Genomic DNA, 18,321 nt, shown 5'->3' on the forward strand with positions numbered 1-18,321 from the left:
GGAACAAGCTGCTGGGCAAGAGGCTTTCACAGATGCTGAGAGAGAACTCCAGGTTCTGGGAGAGGATGAGAGGATGTGGAAGCACAGGCTTTTTTCCCCACATTTCTTTTCCCTTTTCAGTCCTGTCTCTGCAGCACTCTTCATAGTTCAGATTTTTGGGAAGTTCTTCTTGCCTGCAAGTCCCATTTTCCTGGTTCCTTTTTTATTAATCAAGTATTTTTGCATTTCTCTCCCCCTTCTATACCACTGTGAATATTTCATCTCATCTGTCCTCTGTTTCTTCCTGCACTTTGCTGCTGTGCTGTCTCTGACTCTTCTCGGGGGATTAGTTCCTGTCTTCTTGCTCAGCTCTAGTTCCAGACCTGTTCCCTTCCCTGGATGTGCTGTCCCCTTCCTTCCCAGCCCCCTGGCTTTTCCTTGCAGCCCCCCCATGTGTTCCTGCATTTCTGAGTCTGCAAGACTCAGAAATGACCTGTTGTCATTTGTGTGACCTGTTGTGCCCTGACCCAGCCCACCAGCAGCCTCCCAACAAGCTCTGCTGGGCTGCTCTAGCTGCTTCCTTCTGCAGCATGGAATGTCTGGCATTCCGTGGGCTTGGACTTACCTGTTCATTCATGATAATTCTCTGATTGAGTTTGGAGTTATTTTGTCTCCTCCTGAAGCCAAGGAAGGGACAAAGATTTTGAATAATAGTCATAGATTGATATTTTTTCCTTGTTTTGTAGCAACCTCACAATCCTATCAAGTAATGAGACTCTGAAATTGAAGGACACAAAACAAGGTTTTCATAAAATTAAGAGAATAAACATGAAGTAAAACTCATGTGCTGTCCCAGAATCAGCCCCTAATAGGAGACATGAAAGAAGGGGCATTCTTGAAATCAATATTTTCTTGTTTGCAAGAAAATATTCTTGCAAGACAATTCTCTGTCTAACTGCTTGCTGTAACTGTTGGAACAGTTTTCTCACCTGGTTTCTAAATATTCTAAATTTCTGTGAGAATTGAAAGATAGTTTAGAGTTCAGTTCAAAAGGACAGGAGAATTGAGACAGACTCATCAGTTGATATGGACAAACTTAATCCAGTTATTAGACCACCAAGGTGCTTTTTATTTTTGCTGCTTTAGCATGTTCATGTGCTGAGTCTCAGCAGCTCCTGGAGCCACGGGAGGATAAGCAGTGACTGCAGGCAGGGCTGGGCTGCTCTGGTTGAGCAGGATAATGTCAAGATGGAGCATTTGGGGAGTGGGAAGCAAAGCAGGAGAAAGATGAATCCTCAGGGCTCTGGAGAGCCTGAGGACTTCCTTATCCACGGATACAGTGTGGTCTGTGATGTGAAGGATTCGGCTGCGTGGGCTGGCACAGGAACAGGGACACACAGGAACAGGGACACACAGGAACAGGGACACACAGGAACAGGGACACTCACAGGGCTCTCCATGAGGAGCTTTGGTGTGTCCTGTGGGAACAGCAGCGCTGCAGTCGCCGGGATTTCAGTGCTCTCCATCTGCTCCACAGTGCGACAACTGCGGCATCGAACCCATCCAGGGTGTCCGGTGGCACTGCCAGGACTGCCCTCAGGAAATGTCCCTGGATTTCTGTGATTCCTGTTCTGACTGGTGAGCAGCACGTGCTTCTACTTGTTATTTGTCAGGAGATCAGATCTCCCTGCTGTGTAATTGCTGCATGTTGGGAGTCTTTGCTCCAGCACAGGACACACGCCCTGTGCTGGGGAAAGCGGGAGATACTTTTTTATCAAGTATTAGCTTGTATTTGTGGGGAGATATATTTTTTAACAAGTTCTGGATGTATAATTTATTTTTTAATAAGATAGGTTTGGTACTGTTGAAGAGAGGGGGGGAATTACACTTTATGAATGAACTGGGATCCACTTTGGTATGAATCAGTTCATATGATCGCTGTGTCTGGAAGTTAAGGACAATATTTGACTTTTAAACTGTTATCTTTTTCTTTCCCTTGCAGTCTGCATGAAACAGAGATTCATAAGGAAGATCACCAGTTAGAACCTATTTACAGAGCAGAGACATTTTTAGACAGAGACTACTGCATGTCCCAGGGCACCAGTTACAATTATCTTGACCCAAACTACTTTCCAGCAAATAGATGACATGGGAAGCAGATCTACCAGCTTGGGTTTACTGTCCTCTTTGAATAAATAACAATGGCACCATTGTTAATTCCGTGCACATTTTGGAAAGACTCTGCTTTCCCTGAAATGTCACTCACAGCATGACAGCTTCCTGGGTGTACTTGTCAAACTACAGCTTCGAGCTGTCATGGTTCTAGATCACTGAACAGCAGCTGAACATTCCTAGTGTGCAGAAGGTTTCACTGGGAGACTTTTCTCACCACATTAGACACTTTTAGGTGGTGAATCTAAACAAAAGAAAACAAAAACATTCAAAAGGGTGAGCCAGAATTGAGAGCACACATTAAAGACAGAGTAAATTCCAAAGGCTTTGAAGAACTCGGTTATAATGAGATCAGAGGAGATGAAGTATTTATATAAAAACAGTTTAGTAGCTTGCAGTTTTGTTGTGAAATAGTTTTCAGCACAGTAACTGACTTCTTTAGGCAAGGTTTTAACCAATGACAGTGTTTGCTTCTAGGCTGTACTCTACAAATCCTCACTGTCTCGGCGATGGTTGGTTACAGGCCTTTATTAAATCGGAGCTGCTTAATCATGTTGACTTTCAATTTTTTTAATTTTTTTTTAAAACCACGATGAACTCTATTTACCAACAGTGAAGCACTACAGGGGGCAACTGTGGCATTGCTTCCTTGACCAGCTCATGGTGTGTGAATGTTATAAAATTGTCACTCAGATATATTTTTTAAATGTAATGTTATATAAGATGATCATGTGATGTGTACAAAATATGGTGAAAAGTGCCAGTGCTAGTAACTGTGTAAAGTCTCTAATACTCGACATTAACTCCTTTAAAATAAAATACACAGCCTTCTGCCTCTGTATTTGGAGTTGTTAGTGCAACTCATCAAAGAAAACTGCCTAATATAAATCATATATATGGTAATAATTTTTCCTCTTTTGTAGTCTGCACAAGATCCATGAAAGATTGTATTTTTATTACTATTTAAACAGTGATTAAATTTAGCCTGAGCAGTGAGCAAGGGTTCACATGCATTCTTTTATACTGCTGGATTTTGTTGTGCATCATTTAAAACATTTTGTATGTTCCTTCTTATCTGTGTATACAGTATGTTCTTAAATAATGTTCAATTGTCAGGAGAACTGTGAGAAATAAACTATGTGGATCCAGTCTGTTTATATATAGAATGCTTGCCGTGACTTCCTTTCTGTGTAAGTTCTGACTTTTTAAAATCGAGGTGGAAAACGTTCAGAGGAGATTTTTCCTCCGTCCCCCAGCCCCTCCCTGTGCCAGCCCTGCAGGATGCCCAGTGCCCTCCTCTGCTCTCCTGGCACCGGGGCAGGAGGAGCAGTTCAGTCCTCACATCTCACAGACTCCTCTGCCAGACCATGGGAAATTCCAGCTTCAGTGGCCTTGGTACACCCTGTATGCCGTCGTCTGAGAGGCTTTGTAATTATCTGTGACATATTTTACTTAATATATATTTTTTATTGAAATGTATAGCTCGTGATTCAGAAACACTTGGTTATTTTATAACTGTAATAAAGACTTCCAGTTGCTTTGAAACTAGAATACTCAGAGCAATTAGGTAGAAAACAGACTAATTTGACTTAAAAAGGTGGCAATAAGAAGGATAATTGGCTGGCTGCACCATGTAACTGTAATTATAGATGGATCAGTACGAGGTTTTGCAATAACTTTAGGTGTAGCTATTTTCTGCTTCAGAAAAACAATAATTTTTAGGCATTTAATCTATTTAGAAGGTAATACAGTACAGTTACTAAAACATTGAGCAAGTAGCATCTGTGAACATATTTCACTATACTTAGATAAATTTAATAAGCCCTAAAAAATGTAACACAAAACCTCACAGGATGTATTTTAAATTGGAAAAGATACTGCTCTGAGAGGCTCTCTAATACCACAAAAATGTGCTTTTCACATCATTCATGGTCTTTATAGGAAACTAGAGTTGGTGAAGATGTATTATCAGGGAGACAATCTGTGGTAATACTCATTTTCTGTTGATATCCTGGAAAAATTATTGGAATAAAATAATGAAAGTACATTAGAGAAAAGAGTCATCAGTTTAGGACAGCTGGGAAAGAACCAAACATCACGGTATCACTGGAATGAGATTGGAAGCAGGATAGTTTCAAGTCTGAATCACCCAGGAAAGGAGTGTCTTGGATAAGTCCTCTTTTATTGAATATGTATAAATATTAATATTTCCCTCTGCATGCATTTACAGCTATTTCTCTTGCAGACTTTATGAACATATGCAAATAGGTATCTAATGCACATACACCAAATCAAGCATGGGCTTTTTTTTTTTGTTTTTCCACAGAAAAAAAGAAGCAGAAAGAAGAAAAATTAAACTGAAACTGTATGTTAAATAATTTTTATAATTAGATTTTAAACTCCCCCCTTCCCCCCTCAACCAACCAAACAGCAGCTGCTTGTTGCCTTTGTTCCCATCCTGCACCAAGCACGAGATCCACACTTTAGAACTTCTGCTGTGATTAGAAATCCAGGAAACCTCCCCAGGTGAATTTGCAACTTCCTGGTAACTCCAGAGTGTTTTACTTTTAACAACCCAAACAACAGCAGCAGCTGCTGGGGGTCAGGGTCCCTCCCCACCCGGCCTGGCCGAGCCGATGTTGTGCTGCCGACGCCGCTGCTCCCTCAGCGCTGGGCTGGAGCTGGAGAAGCACTTCCCAGAGCATCAGAGGTAAAATGTAGGCTGTAGAAGGACCCCAGGAAAAGAAGGAACATCCAGGATATGAAGGATAAGAACATGTGTAAAACAAGACCCTTAAAAATAATCGAATTAGCATTTACAGGGCAAATGCTAAGGAAGAAAACGAGAACGAAGACTCGGCCCTGACTGGAAAAAGGACAGACTCTGTAAGCATGCTGATTTGAGCTATATTTTCAAGTCATGTACCGTGCTTTGAAAAGGATTAAACCCACATATACTGTAACAGAAATCATTCCTCCTCATTTTTGTACATGGTTTTATTTGTATTATGTCTTCATTACAAGAAAGGTAACTTTAAAAATGCAAATCTGCTGCATAAAGTTACAACTTGGACAGTACGAGCAATCATGCAACCCACTTTCACTGTGAATTCATCCAGAAGTTCCAGTAACAGGATGCAATTACTTTACAGGAATGTCAAACAAGCTTTTTATTTAGCTGTCAGGATACCAAGAGAAACTCCACAACATTTGGGTTAACCCAACAGAAATACGGTTTGACTTTTACAGAGTTTTTTGCAGTTATTACAGATAAATGACTTACTAAAGATGCAAGCAACAGGAATCAAATAATCCCTGACATTTTCCTTTTTTGTTGTTTTTTTGCTGGTTTCCCACCCCACCAGACCCCCACCCACCCACCCACACACACCCCCTCCTCCCCAGGTTTTGACAATGGCAGTACAAGACAAGAGGTGATGATGATGATGTGAATTTTGCATTTGAAATGCTTCCCCAAGTACGATTTCAAGGTGACATGGTAGGTTCTGGCTCAGTCACCTTCACGTGCAGACTTTAACAGCTATGGCACAACTGCTGCTCACATGGACCATCACTGGCTCACACACTGAACTGTACAACACAACCATTGTTCTCAGCTCACAGAACTGGGCAGTCAGTTATAAAATCCTGCAATTCCCAGCAGGAGACAAGACTCTCAAAAATGGTGTTTGCACCACAATGATGGGTTGACAGAATTCCACGATATTCAACTGTATCCTCAATTAATTTTTCTCCTTGTTGTAATGGTGTTCTGGGGATGTGTGAAAAGTTCAACTTGTAGCTTAACTAATTCCAGCTGTCTTACAGCTGCATGTTATAGAGAACAGGGTTTAAAGGCCAAGAACAAGCTCAGTGACACCCCAAAAATTAAACCTGTTAATTAAAATAATGTCTGATGGGAAACCTGTATGCAGTCACCTTAACATCAGTGTGCTGAGCAGTGTGTGAGGGGGTTGGAGAGCTCCCTGCTGGCCAGGCACTGCCTGATTCCCCACCCAAGGCAGGAAAGCGTGAAATACAACCCAGAGCTGCTGCTCACCTGCCTGCTTGGAACCCGTGAAGAGCAAACAGCCAGGAAAACAACCTGCAGTTCTCAGAGTGGGGGTGGCACACGGAGCACTGTCTATGGAGTGGACTGTCAGCACAGAGAGAAAGGATTTCATCTAGAGGAACACAGCACATGCACACATTCCGGACACCCCTCAGGAAAGCAGTGTTGCTTCGACCAGCATTGCACTCCTGGCTGTGGGTGCATGTGAGGTGAGGCCGTGTCCACACCAGTACACACCAGTACACACCATCACTGCGCTTCTGTGGAAAGTGCTGCCTCTTCCCTTCTCAGAAAAGAGTCAATTGTCTTGCAGATTTCCAGAAAAACATCCTCCTGTGTTCCTTCTGCATCAACCTGTGAAGCAGGACAAAACCCATTACTTTTGATTATGTGACAAAGAATTCTCTCAGAATCTAAACACTGACACAAAAAAATGGTCCAGTATAAAGTGAAAGTTACTCTGTTTCATGTTAGAAGCATTCTAATGTAGAGGAGCAGCTTCCATAAACCACATTATCCACTTTGTTCCCAGAGATTTATGTAAGAAGGTTCTGTAGGCTCCATCATCTGTGGCAAAGTACATTAATCAAGTGAAGGAGCTTAAGCTCTTTCTCTGAAATATTTGTGTTTGAAAGCAAAGGTACCCCTCTGGGATGCAGAACAGTTTCCAAAGGCTCATCTCCAACCTGTCGAGGTCCTGAAGGGCTGCACAGCCCTCTGGGGTCACGGCCACTCCCTAACACAGCAAATTTGGGTGTTTCTGTGCATTTGTATTTGGGAGTTTGGTGAACTGGTTCTGGGTTTATGACGTCCTTTGGACAACTCATCTTTTCTAGGGGCACTGCTTTTGTGGCACCAGGGCTCCCTTTCATTGAAGAACCCCAAGGATTCCGTTTTCTGTTCAAGTTATTTGTCATGACTGTACTTCACCAAAAAAAGGACCAATTAACTTTCCTATGCTGAGGAAGAGGAGCTGCCTTTCAGCAAAGGAGGATTATGTTTGCAGCCAGGAACACTTGTATGTGTTCCCTGGAGCACGTGAGGTGGCCCCGAGCTGTTGGGAGCGATGAGTCCGTGTCCATCCCACACAGTGAGTGTCACACGGGTCACTGCTTGGGGAGGGAGAGCTGTCTTTTGCCCCCAAAGCAGTGACAGAAGCATCTTTCCCACTGGCTGGGTACACCCCACAGATGCATCTGGTGACTTTTCCTCAGATGCCTGCTGAGAGCTTTGGTCTCTACTCAAAAGGAGGTGTCCTTTCTGCTTCTCCATGCTTGTCTCTTATGCCATGGAGTTTGCACAACCCAGGACAACTTTGCTAAATGCTCTTTTTCTGAACTATGTGCTGCATTTTCATCTCCACGTTGCTGACCAGGATGCCAGACCATTGCAGTGTTTGAAGGGGACTTTCCTGACCATCAAACTTTCTGCCACCTCTTTGTTCTGCAGGAGAATTAAAGGAGTTTCTTATTCAAAACTCATCCTTTTTAAATAGGCCAAGAAATGCTGCTCAGATACGGTGCTGGCTCACAGCCAGCTCCTGTGCAGCCTCACTGCACTCCACGTACAGTTAAGTCCCTCAGTGCTGAGCCCTGTGTGGGAGTCAGCAGCTGCTCCTTTCAGAGATCCAGCAAGGGACTGCATTCCCACTCCATGCCTTGGTGTCACTCCTGGTGGCACCCGCAGACGCGGCAGAGTTTGGTCCCTGTTGCCTCCTGTTGGAGGCACATCCCACCAGTGGCTCCACACACAGCAGCTCCAGCACTGGACACCCAGCCTGGGCAGCCCTGAAGGAGCCTGGCTGGCTGCACCCCCTGGGATCACTGCAAGGACACCTTCCAGTCTGAGCTGAAGCCCCCCTTCCCTCCCAGCAGCTTCCAGAGGCACCGTTCCCTCGCCTGCCCTGCTCTCCCTCACGGTGGCAGCTGCTGGAGCTGCTGCTTCCCGCAGTGCTGAAGCAAGCACATGGAATAGTTCTAGAATGGTGGAATAGCTCAGGAAGCAGCAGCTCGTGCCTTAGGAAAGTCAGTTCTCCAGCAAGGGCTGTGTGTCTGTCAGAAGCTTTCTGTGCCATGAAGACAAAGGGTTTTGAAGGGGGGTACTCACTGGGAGCAAAGAGAAAAGGGAATGGTGAACTATGCTGGACCAAATACCTTCTCCAGCTGCAATAAAACCAGCAACTCCCATCTCAGCTGCTATAAAACAGCTTGTTCTGCCTGTCTCAACTGCCAAGACACCTATTTCCATATGGCTGTCCCACAGGTTATATACTTCACACAGGGTGAAGGCCACAGCCATTTCAAAGTTCTCGTCTGATTACGTATCTTTATTCTCTCTTTACTCCATAAATACATCTGCACTGTATAACTGATCTAATCTTATCAGCCCTGCTGATTGCCACTGGCTTTTTGGTGGCCTCTTCAGAACTGGGACTGATACTCAGGTCAAGATCTAGGGAGTTGTGACGAAGAATTAGCTTTGTAAGCACAGAAATGGCTGCCCTTTATGACAGGCTGGAACACTGACTTCCCAACAGCAACACTAAAATATGGATGAGCGTGACTAATGACAGCCCCAGTGCTTCCCACGCCAGCCTCCTAAATAACAAAGGCCCAATTCATAAAACTAACTTAACACTGTGGCACAAAACTAACTTAATGTGACAATAATTCACATCTAGTACTACAGTAATTCAATGACACTCTCAGCAGCTCCAGAGAGAAAACTGTGTGTTTCCCTTTCTCAGAATATAACAAACCTCATAAATTAGGACTGCTTTCAAGGTTATTTAAGGCTGGCTTCTCATAAAAGCAAGATCCATATAGTTTTCCAATAGTGCTTCCAGTTTTGAAATGCAGCTATGGCTTTAGGTAACTTCAGAGAGATTTAATGAGCTCGTGTGAAAAATGGCTGGAGTAACCATCCCCATGGTACAATGTTGCTCCTTTTGTCATTAAAATCGGCCAATTAAGTTTTCTGTCAACAAATCTCCAGCTGATGTAGGTTTTGGAATTTAGAACCCCAGACACACTTATAATGGCATCAGCATGAGAAGGCTCACGAGGGAAGACTGAGAGGGTGGATGGTCACGTGTTCTTTCATAATGGTTATGGAATATGTGACTTCAACTGATTTTAGAAAGAAACAGTAGAACAACACTGAGGAAAAAAATATTTAAAACAAAAAAAAGAAGGAAAAAGGCAGCGAAGCTTTGGTAGCGTGTGATCTGAAACAGGGAAAGTTTTTGGGCACCTTTAATCCTCTGCTCTGGACTGCTTAACTTATTTGTTATACTCATGCTCCTTTTCCTCAGATGGCTTTGTCCTTCAGACACCTACCAGGTGCCTGATGGCAGCTAGGTAGGATCAGTGGTGTCTTGCTTGACTCCCAACGCATTGCTCTGCTCTATAACTTATTACCCTCCTACAGACTGTCACTTGAAAAGAGCTTTAAAAGATGAGTCAGATATTAAAAACAATCATTTTTTCCCTCACTTTCTTCTCAATTGACAGAAGGCCATATATTCAGAGGGATTTACATTTAGCCATGTCAAAACACAAGTAGGTGTCCACTAAATTTTCAGATGCACTTTTCTGTCTGGCTGCCTTGGAGATCACTGAAAAATAAATTAAAAAATAACAGCATCTACCTGCTTATTACAGCTACTATAGTGCATTTCATTTCATTTCATTAACCTGAAACACCTGATTCCCACAGACTCGGGCAGCCTGCAATGGGTGTTTTTGTGAGCAGTGCTTTCAGCCCTTGCATTTCCAGCACAGGGTCTTTATTGAAAAGCAGCCACTTGCTGTCCTTAGCAGTAGGTGGGGGTTCTGTAACTGACTGTGAAAGGAATTATGGGATATTAAACTAAATCCCCAAAACATGATTTTTAAAAAAACTTAATTGAAAATTTTCTATTAACAATTTAGAAACTTAAAGCCTCAGCAGAAAAGTGAGCAGAGGACACTTCATTCCCCAATCAGTTCATCTTCCCTTGCAAATACACTCCTGTGAGTTCCATCCCAGTCCTTCCCCTCAGCAGGGTGGTGGAAGGATGGCTGTTACTGATTCCTGGCAGGTTCACAGATGTTTCACCTGCCCCCAGAGTCTTCACCTCTGTGCACACCTCGTGCCTCTGCTGGGCACAAACACTGACTGCTCATCTTGGCCAAAGGGACATTTCTAACAGAGCCTGATCTTTTGTCAGCTTCAGCAGGTCACTGATCTCACTCAGAGGTCAGCAGAGTGGAAAAACGTTCCAGTTCCAAATATCACATTAGTTATTTATGAATGCACCTGTGCACAGGAACTCTGGGTCTAGAGAAGGTCACAGAATCAGCTGGGTTAGAAAAGCCACTCCTCCCTGGGCAGCCCATTCCAATGGCTGAGCACTCTCTCTAAAAATTTCTTCCTGATATCCAACCTAAACCTCCCCTGGCACAGTTTTAGACCCAGCCCTCTTGTCTTGTTGAAGGTCACAACATTCTCAAGGATTAAAGTGGGAATGCTGTTACAACCATATATCTCTTCTGGGCAAGTAAAGCAAGGAGAGAATTCCTAATGAGGGCAGAGAAGTCAGGTCAGACTCGAGTTTGCCTGGCTCCACTGTGTTTATCAGGCTCCATCCAGCCGTGCCCTAATGCCTGTTCCAACGCACAGGGTGAGGAAGCTCACTTGGCACTGTCCTCTCGAGCTCACCTTGATGAGGTGTGACAGTTCCTCCTCCACTGAGTGCTCAGCCAACATCCAATTCCCACACCAGACCTTTTCCTGGCCTTACGCCCAGGACTGGATTTTACATTTGCATATTTAATCAGCCTGTTTCAGGACTGAAAACCTTCTGGCTGGATAGGACAAGTTAAACACATACCCCTGTTGGCAGGTGCTGCTCCCAATCTGTGGAAAACTTTGTCCAGCCCTAAACACACTTAAAGTGGAGAAATCAAATGACACCCACATGCCAACCCTATTTTCTTGCTGAACAAGTCTACTTCTGATTTTCTTTCCTGGGTGCTACAGTCAAGCCCTACAATGATCACTTATACAGTTAAACACTATTTCACCTTGAATTTAGTGGTGCTTAGTCACACACTGCAGTAAACTGGCTAGAAAAGGTTAATGCTGAATCTTTGTGGCAGTTAGTGGGATTTAGACTCTAATATTCCTCTTAAAATCTCAACACCCACTCCCTCAGTCTTCTGTGTATGTATATGATATTACAAATACCAAAAAACACAAGGACTATTTTAGCCTAGCCCGCACCAAAAAAAAAAATTGCAGTCATAATTTATATTTATTTGATCAGAAGTTATTATTGTCAGTTTTTCTGCTTTCCACCTGAACTTCCTTTCATCATTCAGAGAACATCAGAGTGGCTGCTAATGTCAATGCTTGGCCAACTGTAAAATCTGTTGCTATAAATAAGAAACTAACCCTGTGTCCTGGGAATTGCAAACTTCCCCTTGACTCTCTCCTTTCTTCAACACAGCTTTAACATATCCACCACTAAGACAGTTTTAACACTGTAAACCTAAATGTCTCCCTTCTCTTAATTCCCCCACATAGCCAACAGTTGCACACTTTGTATTATCTAGTTCTCTTTGCTTCAAAACAGCCACTGAGCAAATCTTAACTGTATTTATTTGTCTTTGTTTTTCAAATTGTTGAGCCAAATAACGTATAGGTTTGTAAGATGCACATTTACAGGATAGTAATACGGGTTGGAAAGAACCCCAGTGGGTCATCTAGTCCAGCCTCCTGCTCAAAGCAGGACTGGGCACTGCAGGGACATCATCATGCCAGATGCAGTTGGAGATGACAAAGTCAGACTGTCTAATTAAACTCTTTGAGTTAACTTATACAGGAAAACTGCCTAGAAAAATTTCCTAAGCAAGAATTCCTTCCAGAAGAAAAGTTATTTTGTTTCACAATGCTCAGTGTATTTCCAAACCGGAATGTTTTGTTGATTTTTTTGTTGTTGTTGTTTGGGGTTTTTTTGGTTGGTTGGTTTTTTGGTTTTGTGAGGGTTTTTTTATTATTATTTCTGTTTGTTTTCTTTTTTTTATTCCAGCATAGTCCACTTCAGAACTGATAGGGAACATTTGGATAGGGAACATCAGAAATAGAACTGAAGCCAACTGCCCTGTGCAACAAAGTGCTCAGACTTATTTTTGCACTTTCACCGTAAAAGTGCAAAGTAAACTTTAAAATAGACAGTTCAACAACTCTTGGTTAAAAAAAATCACTTCTCTCACCCATGAAAAATAAAACATTAACAGGCTTCTTGTACAAAAACTACATCTGCTTCTGGTGCTCTCTGCACAGGCACCAGGGCTGTTGGCTTGTACCCACGGCTCACTGGGGGTGACAAGGACAGCCTTGGGAGGATTGATTTTAAAATCCCACCTCTGCTGAGGATTTTGGCAGTGTTCTCTAAATGCTAATAAATCACTTGTCCACATCGTAAGGGTTTGGGTGGGGTATCGATGGTGGAGTCACAGCTTTGATAGCAGATGTCTTTTATAATATATTCTTTATAAGAAGTGGATCAGGCAGACATTTCAGTGGCTGTGTCCAAGAAAAACAGAAGACGTTTTTCAACCTTTAAAGGCCATTTTCCATTATAATGTTTATGAGGCTGATTTTACAGAGCTTTCACACCCAGAAGATGGATGTTTGTTGAACACACCTACATTCACCAGCAGCAAGTTCAGGCAGTGTACAGCCATTGTAAGAAAAGCAGGATGGGCTCTGTTCAAGCGAGGCACAGCTGTTTTCTAACATGCAAACCTACAGTGTCAGATACCCCAAAAACTAATGATAAGAGTAGAAATCACACTCAATTCTGACCCACAGATTAGGCAAGTCCCTTCAGGAGCTAAGGAGCCATCAGCCTTCAAGAAGAGAGTGCATGTTTTGCCACTGCAGAGCAGATGGAGCAGGAACTTGCAGCAGAAGTATTCAGGAAGGGCAAGGGAAGTCCAGGTCAAGTAAAATGAGGCAGACCACGAATGCAAAACCTGTGTGAAAGTGTTTAGTGTAGCTTCATTCTCTTTGGGCCTGCTCTTTGCTGATGCTTCCAAAAGGGAAACACTGTGGCAGGCACGGCTCATGCAATGGGATACTGAAACAGGGAGCTCTGTTTGCCTTTGTGTTGGTGTGTTGTGCACTGCACTGAATTCTTAACTAGACACATCCTTGCAATGCTGGCAAGACAGCTCTTCAGTGGAACATCAAATAAACCAGGTTATCATTCATAGCTTGAAGGTGGAAAGTAAGTGGGAGCTTTCTTCTGCCCCTCTAGACTTTGCCTTATGTGCTCTGATTGTGGGGTTAGCAAAGGACACAAATCAGGACTTAATTCCTTTGAGTTTCATTTTTCTCAGCTCTATGTTATTTACTCTGTTCTCAGGTCAGGATATGGGTGCATAAATTAGCTGCATGTTTCTCTTTTGGGAACTCTGCGGAGGAGAAAAGTTTGGGGTATGTGATTTGCATGTTTGCTACAGCCTCCTGAAAAAAAGATGCCATAATATTTCCAGCAATTATTATTGGATTCTTTCCTTTTTAGGATAAGACAGAGCAGCAGGACTAGATCTTTCTGTAGCTGAACATAAGGGACAGTTTACCATGACAGAGAAGAGAAATAAAGAAAAAAACCCCCAAACATCCCTTATAAATGAGACTACAGATGTGCCTGCATATACATCAGCTAAGTACACTGATGCAATTTTTCTTGCTTCACTGTAAAGTATTGATTAGAAAATAAAAAAATGCTTTAAATATCACATCCTGAGCAGGTGTAAACTGAGGTAAGTCATTGAAATTAATATAACTATGTTATTTATTCCAGAAAAAAAGTCTTTCTTAAATGCAGGTCTGTTTTATTTCAGGATATACACTTTCAGATTTGTAAATTTAACTAAAGGACTTTGGATTAACATAATCTTTCATCCAAATTCTGAAAGCCCTTATAAAGAAATAAATCCTAATACTTAAAGAAAAGCTTTCCAGAATTAATGTTTAATAAGAGATTCTATACAGATGAGGTAGTGATTCAGGATATGTTCCCAGATTAAGCATAATTCTGTGATTTTGCTCTTTCAAACTGCACTGTGGGACTCAGAAGTTCATAGAAGCTGCAAACAAACCAGGGAAGAGCAAAATGAGAACAAACCGGAAGCGTGGAAACAGTTCATAAACGGCGTCGTGACAGGATTTTCCAAACACTGCCTATATAATGGAAGCAAAAAGCAATGATTTCATTAGAAAGGTCAAGCAGTTTACCTTGCATAACTGTGTCTTGCTTTCATAGTATGCAATCAGAGGCTTTGCTGCTTGGGAATAGCTCTCGATTCCTTCCCTGATGGTCTCGGCGTTATCAGAGTTCTGACTGCTCTGGTTCCTCAGCAGAAGGCGACTGCTCATGGTTTCGGCAGAGCAGTCCAGGCAGAACACGAGTTTTGGCTCCCCAACCTAGGGACAAAGTCAAACAATAAGTATTCCCAAACCACTGGTCTGGGGAAATTTTCTCTGGATAATCCTGAAAGAGTCACCACAGAATTTATCAGCAAATAGTATTTGTCTATGCAGAAATTACGGTTATTAACAAACACCTCACACTGTAGCAGCACTTGGAAAGCCCAGCACTGAGGATCAAGGCTTTGCTTGACTGGGCCCTACACAGAGAGATAAAGAGACATGATCTGACAAATTCTGGCTACTAGGACTGAAGATCATCAGTTCATTATTTGCAACTGTGAAATCAAAGCTTGATGCAAGCACTGCAGGACTTACAGAATACTTGACACAGTTCTCTTTCTGGCCTTTGCTTTGTTCAGCCTGGGAGAAGGGAGGGATAAACTACGGTTTAGAATTCCAAGACCCAACAGAAGGAAATGTCCAATTTAAAGTCTGCTCACTTGAAATGGAAATGGGTAACAGCAGACAGGCTCGGGAACACCATCAAATGTTCACAGGAATACACCCTGTGATTTATTTTATGTCACACAGGATTTATGTCTTTATTTGCAGTGTACCCACATTATCACGACCCATGGCATAAAGGAAGGATGTGATATATTGCTCTGCATTTTCAATGTGGCAAGTGATTGCCAGATTCTCTGAGAAGCCCACCATTTACTGCTGCTTGGCTAGTGCCAAACTAGTCGTGAGGGAGGGTCTGTTCTTTTCTGTAAAGAAAATACACAGAGATTTATTTATTTTTATTCTCAGGCCTGGCAGAGACAGTTAATAATTGTCTCTCTCTACATTTGATCGTAGATATCACAGTATTTATGGGTAAAAAAGAACTGGCAAGAAAGAGCAAAAAGTTCTTTATAATATTTTAGGAGAGAGCCAGGAAGTTCTAAACAAATCCTCATCGTTCTTTCCCTGAAACACTGAAAAATATGCATGTCATTTAGCATAAATCTTGCAGTACACTCTGTCTGCACCCTGCTCAGGCACAGTGCTCTCTGACACAAGGTTCTGTCGGAGCAACAACCGCTGGGCTGAGTCCAAAGGGATAAAAGCCACTCTATCAAGTAAAATATAGGTGTTATGGGCTCAGTGAAAAATAAAGTGATAATTTTTCCTTGCAGTTATGTATTAAAGACACTCTCAGTCTTTTTCTTCATTCCTTCCCTTTCCAGTAGGGATTTGGAGAGCACCTTTTAGGAAAGAGTGAGAAGTCTTGAAAAAAGACAACTGTCCTCCACACCAGCAACCATTACAAAATTATATTTTTACCATGGCTACAGCAAAGGAAGTCTAAATGACTGATATATGGAAATTGCCCTTGGTACCTTTGTGGACAGCCCTGGAAGGAAGAAATACTCCAAAGGTAAATATTTCATGTCAGGCCTTCTGCATTTGGCTGAGGATGTCTGGGTTGTGTTGACCTTTCTACGACCTCAATGACTTTCTAAGAGAAGCTGAAGCCAAGGGATGATGTTGGACAGTTCAATGACAGTCTCTTATCTACATTATCCATTTTTTCCACACAGCCCAGGAAACATCAATGCTATCAGCAGTAGCAGCACTGGGCTTGGGGATTCAAAAAGCCAACAAGGAGGTTTAATAGTGCAAGAGACATAGACAAAGAAGTTAAGATATGGGCTTCACCAATGATTTAAATAAATGGTCTTTTTGTGTAACTGGACTAGGATAGTGAGAAGTTATTTCCTCCACGGTTTCATGTGAGGAATTCCATGGCCTGTTCTAAATTAGAACAAATGGGGAATGATTCCTTTCACCAGCCACAGTCATATCAGCACCTTACAGTGAGGAATATACTGACTGATAGGATCAGATAACTGTATCTTGCTTGACAGACAGGGTCTGATCCACTTCTGAAAAATCTATATGGTTTTCTTAAAATTTTCAATATTGCTATTATCTGGAATTCAGATAGAATCACAGAAATGTCATTCTTCCAAGTTAAAAATTACAAAAAGTGAAAGTAGTGCCCTGGTCAGATATTACAATTTTTACTACTGGTTTTGGTTTTTTTTTAATTACTATTCTCCCAACACAATTTAGCTTACATAATACATGCTGTGGGGACATCTGCAGGAAGCCAAACTATCAGGTCTTACTGGGTACTTTCCACCTGGTGGTATGGAACTTATAATTTAATAATGTTTTCTACTTCTCACCCAGCAGAAAGCCTGAGGAGGGAACAGAGAGGTGTGCTTCTCTACAATTATGGCTGGGTAAAACTACAGTTGTATCACAGAAAGGAACTGGGCAAAACTGGCTGAAGAATAAGCTGTTTCTACACAGCTCATGAGTCAAAGCTATCAAACTTTGAAGTATAAGCACTGTTCTCCGTGTCTTCTAAATAGAACAGCTCTTTGTTAACAATTACAATGCCTTTTACACATCATGCAGATATGTAGCATTATTCATCTGTACTTTGCTGCCATTAATTAATGAAGCCTGATGTGCATCCCTTTTCATTCAGTTATAATTTTGGAAGAACTTCTCATTGCCCTTCAGAAAGAGCTGCAAAGCATTATCTCAATAATGACTCACTTAAAAAAGCTTCACAGCCTCACCGAGCAGCTTTCAACCAGCCAAGTCCACCCTGAGAAAAGTGGATACATGGAACAACAGGGGTGACCTGGCACATTCAAAATAATCACTTGAGGTCCCTGTATTTTACTCCAAATGTCAAAGGCAGCTCAGGACTACAGGATCTTTTGCTGCTACAGTGTCTGTGGGAAGTGAAAGGGGCTCTGCTTTTGCACTGGATGCATCAAGACTTATTTGCCTGGCAATGCCTCAGGCCAGGACACTCCAACCTCGAAATCCTACTTCATAACACAGATCAGTGTTCACAGGACATGACATGTATGCCTGCCAGAAAAGCAGCACTGCTGAAATAGTTCCTCCTTATACACAAAATGAAAGAAATTTCCAATGTTTTTTTAATAATCTACAGCATTTTAGTAAAGGAACTAGAGCAACATTTTTGTGAATAGCAAATCCCATCACCCATTATTTTGTCCAGCTTCTGATGCCTGTATCTTGCTAGGGTTTTGTGGCAAAAAAACTAAATAAAGCAGCTAAAGGTTCAGGGAGAAAACAGGTGATTCATTAAAGTTTTACTACCTTTCAAACTCGTTTAGGACATTTGTGGTGTGTAACACGGCGGAATATATATTTAACTGATTTCCCTGCTTCACCACTTCTCCTAAACCCTGCAAATTCATTCACAGGGCTTATGCAGAGTATTTTCTGCAGGCTGAGAAATGCATGGCTGAGACTTCTCAGTAGGTCTTAGCACATCCTGAGGAAATCGATAACTCCCTGAAGTGCCACGCAGCCACTTGCAGAACGCTCTTTTTATGGCTGTGCCACCTGTTAGTCCTCACAAAAATTAAATCTGTGCTTTGCTGTTTCAAGTGGCAGCAAGCTTTGGCAGAGCTGGCTTACTGGTAAGAAATATTAACTGGGAAGATACGTACATTCATGAATCTACATCAAATAGATGAGATTTTCCTAAGAAGTATGGTGCCATCCACTAGAATCACAAAACTGATTCTGAAATGGTGCTTGCCACTAAATGTGAGTTGTTCCTGGTTTGCACT

At 42.2% G+C, this 18,321-nt stretch overlaps 2 protein-coding genes across 4 annotated transcripts in view; one reads left to right on the forward strand and one right to left on the reverse strand.

Annotated features, from left to right (window-relative positions):
* ZZZ3 (zinc finger ZZ-type containing 3) overlaps nt 1–3,317 on the forward strand; it is a 52,975-nt gene extending 49,658 nt beyond the window's left edge. For all 3 annotated transcript variants that reach the window (XM_032697182.1, XM_032697183.1, XM_032697181.1), the window contains exons 12-13: nt 1,517–1,617; nt 1,982–3,317. In XM_032697182.1, the coding sequence (XP_032553073.1) occupies nt 1,517–1,617; nt 1,982–2,126 (246 nt within the window). In that variant the 3' untranslated portion in view covers nt 2,127–3,317. The remainder of the gene's footprint in view (nt 1–1,516; nt 1,618–1,981) is intronic.
* Nucleotides 3,318–4,312: 995 nt separating this feature from the next.
* Nucleotides 4,313–18,321, reverse strand: part of AK5 (adenylate kinase 5) — a 76,664-nt gene continuing 62,655 nt past the window's right edge. The window contains exons 13-14 of the mRNA XM_032697184.1: nt 14,513–14,701; nt 4,313–6,577 (exon numbers count right to left, since the gene is read on the reverse strand). Coding sequence (XP_032553075.1) covers nt 6,473–6,577; nt 14,513–14,701 — 294 coding nt within the window. The 3' untranslated portion in view covers nt 4,313–6,472. The remainder of the gene's footprint in view (nt 6,578–14,512; nt 14,702–18,321) is intronic.

Source organism: Chiroxiphia lanceolata, chromosome 9, assembly GCF_009829145.1.
Source record: "Chiroxiphia lanceolata isolate bChiLan1 chromosome 9, bChiLan1.pri, whole genome shotgun sequence".
NCBI lineage: Eukaryota > Metazoa > Chordata > Aves > Passeriformes > Pipridae > Chiroxiphia > Chiroxiphia lanceolata.